Genomic DNA, 6,086 nt, shown 5'->3' on the forward strand with positions numbered 1-6,086 from the left:
CCGCCTGCCTCTGCCTCCCAAGTGCTGGGATTAAAGGCCTGCGCCACCAGGCCCGGCTCTTAAAACTCGTTTTTTAAGTTGGAAGCAGAATTCCATACTTACAGTGTCTCATTTCATCACCTCCTAATCACTGTACAAACCTGCAAACTCTTATACTTTCAACCCTTTTATTAGCAATGAGGCTACTTAAACCTGCTTGTCAAATCTACTGGCTTTTTGTCATTTTTCAGGTTACAGGCTGACACACAGGCTGATGTTGGTAACTGCCTTTCCCCCTTGAGAATTCTCCCACCCTTAGTTTCTAGATCATAGCACTTAGCATTCAGTAAACTTTGCTGAACTACTAATTTTTTTTCCTTCACTTTTTTTTTTTTTTTTTGGCTTTTCAAAATAGGGTTTCTCTGTGTAGTTCTGGAACTCACTCTGTAGACCAGGCTGGTCTCGAACTCAGAAATCCGCCTGCCTCTGCCTCCCAAGTGCTGGAATTAAAGGCATGCGCCACCACTGCTCGGCTTCCTTTACTTTTTAAAACAGGATCTCATCTATCCCAGGATGGCCTCCTCCTCCTGATGGGTCTCCTGAGAGCTGAGATTACAGGTACATCACCATGTCTGGCTTATGGGTACTAGGAACTGAACCCAGGGCTTTGTGCATGCTAGGCACATACTCTACCAACTGAGCCACATCTCCAGCTTATCCCCCTTCTCCTTCTTTATATCCTTCTTAGTGTCCTTTACTCTTCCTGTATCTTAAAACCCATCTTCCTCAATGCTCAGTCCTCATTTTTTGAAGAATGCAAGAATTATAGGTGCACACCCCCATGCTCAGTCCATTACCATTTATTTACTTAGCATTTACCAAGCTCCAAGCTGTTACCTGCTTTATACATGACTTCCTTACTCTTCATTATAACCCTGTGAGATTATAATTAACACGGCACCAACAATGGAGATGAAACACTGAGATGCCCAACAACTCTCCCAAGGTCCCAGGGCATCAGACGGCAGGTGCAGATTTCAGCTCAGGCACTTCAGTCCCACGGTATACACATATAATATTCATTTGCCTATACATGCATGGCTGGCTTGGCTGAAATCATTCACTTCTCTTAGTCTCGACTGCTGTACCAAAGACTCCAAAAGACTCTTAATGAGCCACAGACCAATGTCCAACAGCTTTACTAATATTTTGACACAAGACTGCTGTAAAGTTCCTTGGTGTGCACTGCATCCTATCCCTGGCTACCCTTAGTCTACTCTACCGAATCCCCACCCGCCATCAGTATGCTCCTCTTCCTCAAACGCTGGCTACACATCTCCATCGACAGGCCTGCCTGTGCAGAACATCACTCAGTTTCCGCACTGTCAACAGAATTGTTCTTCTCAGCCTTATATTAGAGACATGTGAGGTTGTGTGTATGCATGCACGTGGAGGTCAGATGACACCCTCAAGTGTTACTCCTCATGCAGCCAAGTGTTTCCCTCCTTCAGTCAGTTTCTCACTGGCCTGGAGTCCACCCTGTATCCGGACTAGCTCATCAGTAAGCACCACACCCCCGTCCGTCTCTTCCACCACAGTGCTGGGATTACATAACGTGCTTTGCTCAGAACCGCAAGTCTCCTGATTCTGCCTGTCCCCTTTGCTCTCCTACCAACCACAGACTTTCTAAACTGGGTTCTGGGGCTGAACTTACACTGTCTTACAAGTTCTCCAGTGACTTATCTCCCTGGGGCTAGCCTGGGAAACGTTGATGACTTAATGTCTTCAAAGATATTAATTCATTCCTAAATATAGCTTTAAAAAATATAGCATAAACAAATTTCCATCTAGACTAGATCTTTCTCTGGGCCTACTTTCCCACAGCCTTGGCCCCCGTGTGTGGCAGCCATTCTTCACTCCTGTGTCTTCTATCCACAATGCCTTTTTCCCCTTCTCTAGTTCATTAGCCGCCACTCCTGTTTGAAAGACCTGCTGGAGTTTGCTGTCTGCTTCTTAAAAGACAGGGTTTTGTGTAGCTCGGGTGGTCTCTAACTGCTGTGTAGTCAAGGACTTTGAACTTCTAACTTTCCTGTCTCCATTTCCCAGGTCCTCGGTTTATAGGTGCACATCACCATCCCAGAGTCAGGACTTTTTGCTATGAAGTCTTGCTTAACGGCTATGGCTGAGACAGCATACTATGGTCAGTGCAACGCCAACTCTGGGCTTAGCAATTTAGAGTTTACCTACGCCTATCATGTTGAACTGCCTTAAAATACGGGGTACTAATGGGAAACTAGGAATGCGGCCTATGTTTGGTGCTCTCAATGAGCAAAAGCTCTGCACAGCAAATACCTTCCAGTCTTTGGGATCAAGTGTTTTCAGCATGGGGAACTCTTCCAACTGTAACTCTTCATCTTCCGATTCCTCTGACAACTCTTTCTTATCTTCCAGCTCCTGAAAAGATGTAGAAGCATTTCTGTTTCTCCTCTTAACAAAAGCTTCAAACCATCTTCCCACAGGTTCAACTTGACAGACTGAAGAGGCTGTGAGGGAGAACGGTAAGACTTTAATCTATTGCACGGAACACTCCTATTTCAAGGCAACACGTTTTCTTAGGAAGAGCACAACAATGATGTCAGAATATAATTTTAAAACCGCCAACTATAAAAAAATACCAGTTGCACCCTGGGTAACAAATTATCATTGGTAACATCTTTTATTCCAGCAGTCTCTTCCAGTTAATGTGCCACTAAGGCCGATGAGCTGAGTTCAATGCCCAGAACCCATATAAAGGTAGGAGAGACCTGACTCCATGAACTTTTCCTTTGACCTCTGCACACATGCTGTGTGGCACTCAAAAACACTTGATCAGTTATTTTTTTAAGCAAAAGGAAAGAATTTCAGCAGCTAATCAATATTTTCCTGATGTGAGCAAAGAGGACAAGAAACCAGTAACAGTAATAAAAAAAAAATGGTAAAAAGCCACCAATAAAACAAAGACTGCAGACTCATGCGATCTTGATTATTAACAGTCTAGCTATTAAAATGGTTAATAATTCTAAGGCTTCTCCAACAACTATCTGTTGAAATAGACAATTTCCTGCTAATGCTGAGGACTCATTACTGTCTCTATGTCCTAGTGACACAGGCTGCTTGTAAACCCAGAATTTCAGGGCTTTAATCCAGACCTGTAAATTTCTTGAAACAGGTTGAATCATTTCAGGATGGAAACGATACCTATCTCACCCAGTTCCTAGAATATTCGAATGCAGTTTTAAAGCTTTAAACTGTTGTAGAGAAGGTAATATGGCATAAATCACTGTAGATAATCTGTGTCAGGGAAAAAGTGAGATTTTAATTTTTATTTCATAAGAAATCAAAGGGCAGCTGGGTGTGGTGGTGCATGCCTTTAATCCCAGCACTCGGGAGGCAGAGGCAGGCGGATTTCTGAGTTCGAGGCCAGCCTGGTCTACAGAGTGAGTTCCAGGACAGCCAGGGTTATACAGAGAAACCGTCTCGAAAAACCAAAAAAAAAAAAAAAAGAAAGAAAGAAAGGGCAATTTTCTGGTGCACAATTTGTGGGCATCACTTTCTAAGACCCTTTCTTTTACACATTTTAATTGGCTTATGATATTAAGATTTCCTCCACCTAACACAGGAGAGGAGTCAAACGCTAAAATGAACCAGATGAGGAGCGGGGGCGTGGCTTTCAAAACAGCGCCTTAGAAGCCTTTCCCTCAGTACAGGATTACCGAGACACACAAACGCAACACGTGCCATGGGAAACATTTAAAAAATTTTACTCAACAAGTGCCCACGGTAAGCGGCTATGGGAATTAGTGTAGATCACTCAAATGAGAGACCCGACACTTGAAATACTTTCTGGCGTGCTGGGCTATAAACCAAAACCCCTACAGCAGTTGTGCTTTTTAACCATCCATGGTGTACGCCAAGCTGTCCAGGGGCATCCACAGGGGGCTTCCAACGGAATGAGGAAGTTCTGAGTTCCGACACTTCAAAACCACAGCCGGGAGCAAAGGTGGAGGCGAAGGGGCTGCACGGCGCTTACGAGGGCTTTGTACCGCTCCCGGCACGCGGGTGCGTGCCGCGGGGTCGCTCCGCCGGGGGCAAGGGGTGCTCTAGGGGGCCTTTCGGGGTACAGGAGGGCTCGGTCCTCCGCTGCTCAGCCCGCTCCGTGAGTCAGCAGCGTCGCGAGGGTGAGGGAACCGCAGGTGCGCATGGAGGACGCCCCCACCCTCCTTTCCGAGAAAGCGGGGACACCAGATTACAGCACTGAGCGGCAGGGGCTCGTCACCGTCCCCGGCTCCCGCAGCAGATCGCCGGGGTCGAGGCTAGCGCCCCAGGGGTTGCTAGGGACGGGGCTGGGGCAGGGGCGCCCGGGGCAGGACGGAAACCGGGTCGGTGGGCACGTACCGGAGGTCAGAGCGCGGGTGATGGCGGTGCCCTGGCCCTCCGCGGCGCTCGGCAGGAGCAGCATGCTGGCCGGGGCTGGTCCCGGGGACGCCGCGGCTCACGGCCGCCAGGCAGGGCCCTCCGCGTCCGCACTGCCTGTCTTCTGAGCCTCGCGCCCAGGCTTGACGCCCAGGAGCCGGCGCATGGAGGCGACCCGTGAGCACTTCCGGGATGGGGCTCGCGCGGCGCGGCCGCCAACCCCACCCCCACGGCCTCGCGCCAGTGCGCGCCGCCGCCCACTTCCTCTGTGACTCCGAACCGGCCGGAGACCAAGGAGCCCGGAGGAACAGTTCCTAGACGCATCAGTTCCTACGTGGAAAAGGATTGTTTGGGGTTTTGTTTGGTTTGGGTTTTTTGTTTGTTTGTTTGTTTCACGTGAGGGCAAGACGGAGAGAATAATTTTGAAAAAGAACTTCACTCACTATTGTCACCCAGGCCAGCCTCTAACTCGTGAAAATCCTGTTTCTCCCATGCGCTACCACCATTCTCTAGGTACCTCATAGAAATGGAATCATAGAACTATATTTTTTGTATTGTAATATTAATAAGAAGAAGTTATGGGGCTGGTGAGATGGCTCAGTGGGTAAGAGCACCTGACTGCTCTTCCGAAGGTCCGGAGTTCAAATCCCAGCAACCACATGGTGGCTCATAACCATCTGTAACAAGATCTGACGCCCTCTTCTGGAGTGTCTGAAGACAGCTACAGTGTACTTACATATAATAAATAAATAAAATCTTTAAAAAGTTATATATTATAACATTGTCTCTATGTGAGCGGTGTATTCACTAGTATAATGGTCACAGAATTTTTTTTAAGGCCAAATAATACGATATTCCCATAACCACATTTTTGTTTACCCATTCTTATGTATTTGGATTCTTGGACTACTCTCCATTTGGCCTTTGCTAACGCAGCTTTGAATATGACTATACACGGATCTCTTTGAAATCCCACTTCCAACTATTTGGCATTCGATATTCAGCAGTGGGAATTACTAGTTTATATAGATTTTATTTTAGCTGTTTCCAGTTTTTCGCAACGATTGCAATATTTTACCACACCAACAGTGTAAAAAGCATCTCTCTCTCTCTTTTTTTTTCCAACATCCCCTCAAACTTTATTTTCTTTCTAAACATAATAGCGATTCATGGGTCGGGCATGGTGGCGCACAGCTTTTGTCGCAGCAGATACCTTTAAGTTCGCGAACAGCCTGATCTGTTGCTAGAGAGCCAGGACCACGTAGAGCCAGCTCCCTTAAGAAGCAAATGTGTGTGTGTGTGTGTGTGTGTGTGTGTGTGTGTGTGTGGAGAGAGAGAGAGAGAGAGAGAGAGAGAGAGCGCTTTTACTTTGAACATCCTTTCATGCGTCCGTTTATTGGCATTTGTGTATCTCCTTTAGAGAAATCTGGCCAAATCCTTTCCCTACTTTCCTTCCCTCTATCTTTTCATCGTCCCTCTCCTTTCCCGTCCTAACAACCAGATTGCTTTCTTGTTGTGGATCTTTGTATAACCTGGATACACATTCCCTAACGGAAACGCATTATCTCTATTCGGTCTGTAGCCGTAGCCGCCACTTAGCTGCGTCTAAACTGCCCGGCATCTGCAAGCCCTGCTCTGCGGTGCCTTCCCGATCT

At 47.0% G+C, this 6,086-nt stretch overlaps 1 protein-coding gene across 1 annotated transcript in view; it reads right to left on the reverse strand.

Moving 5' to 3' along the window:
• The window catches only part of Dnajc2 (DnaJ heat shock protein family (Hsp40) member C2), a 25,099-nt gene extending 20,455 nt beyond the window's left edge, over positions 1 to 4,644 (reverse strand). Inside the window, exons 1-2 of the mRNA XM_021190216.2 lie at positions 4,414 to 4,644; positions 2,332 to 2,522 (exon numbers count right to left, since the gene is read on the reverse strand). Of these exons, the coding sequence (XP_021045875.1) occupies positions 2,332 to 2,522; positions 4,414 to 4,477 (255 nt within the window). The 5' untranslated portion in view covers positions 4,478 to 4,644. The remainder of the gene's footprint in view (positions 1 to 2,331; positions 2,523 to 4,413) is intronic.
• Between the last annotated feature and the right edge of the window lie 1,442 nt (positions 4,645 to 6,086).

The sequence above is a fragment of the Mus pahari genome, chromosome 2, assembly GCF_900095145.1.
Source record: "Mus pahari chromosome 2, PAHARI_EIJ_v1.1, whole genome shotgun sequence".
NCBI classification, from domain to species: Eukaryota; Metazoa; Chordata; class Mammalia; order Rodentia; family Muridae; genus Mus; species Mus pahari.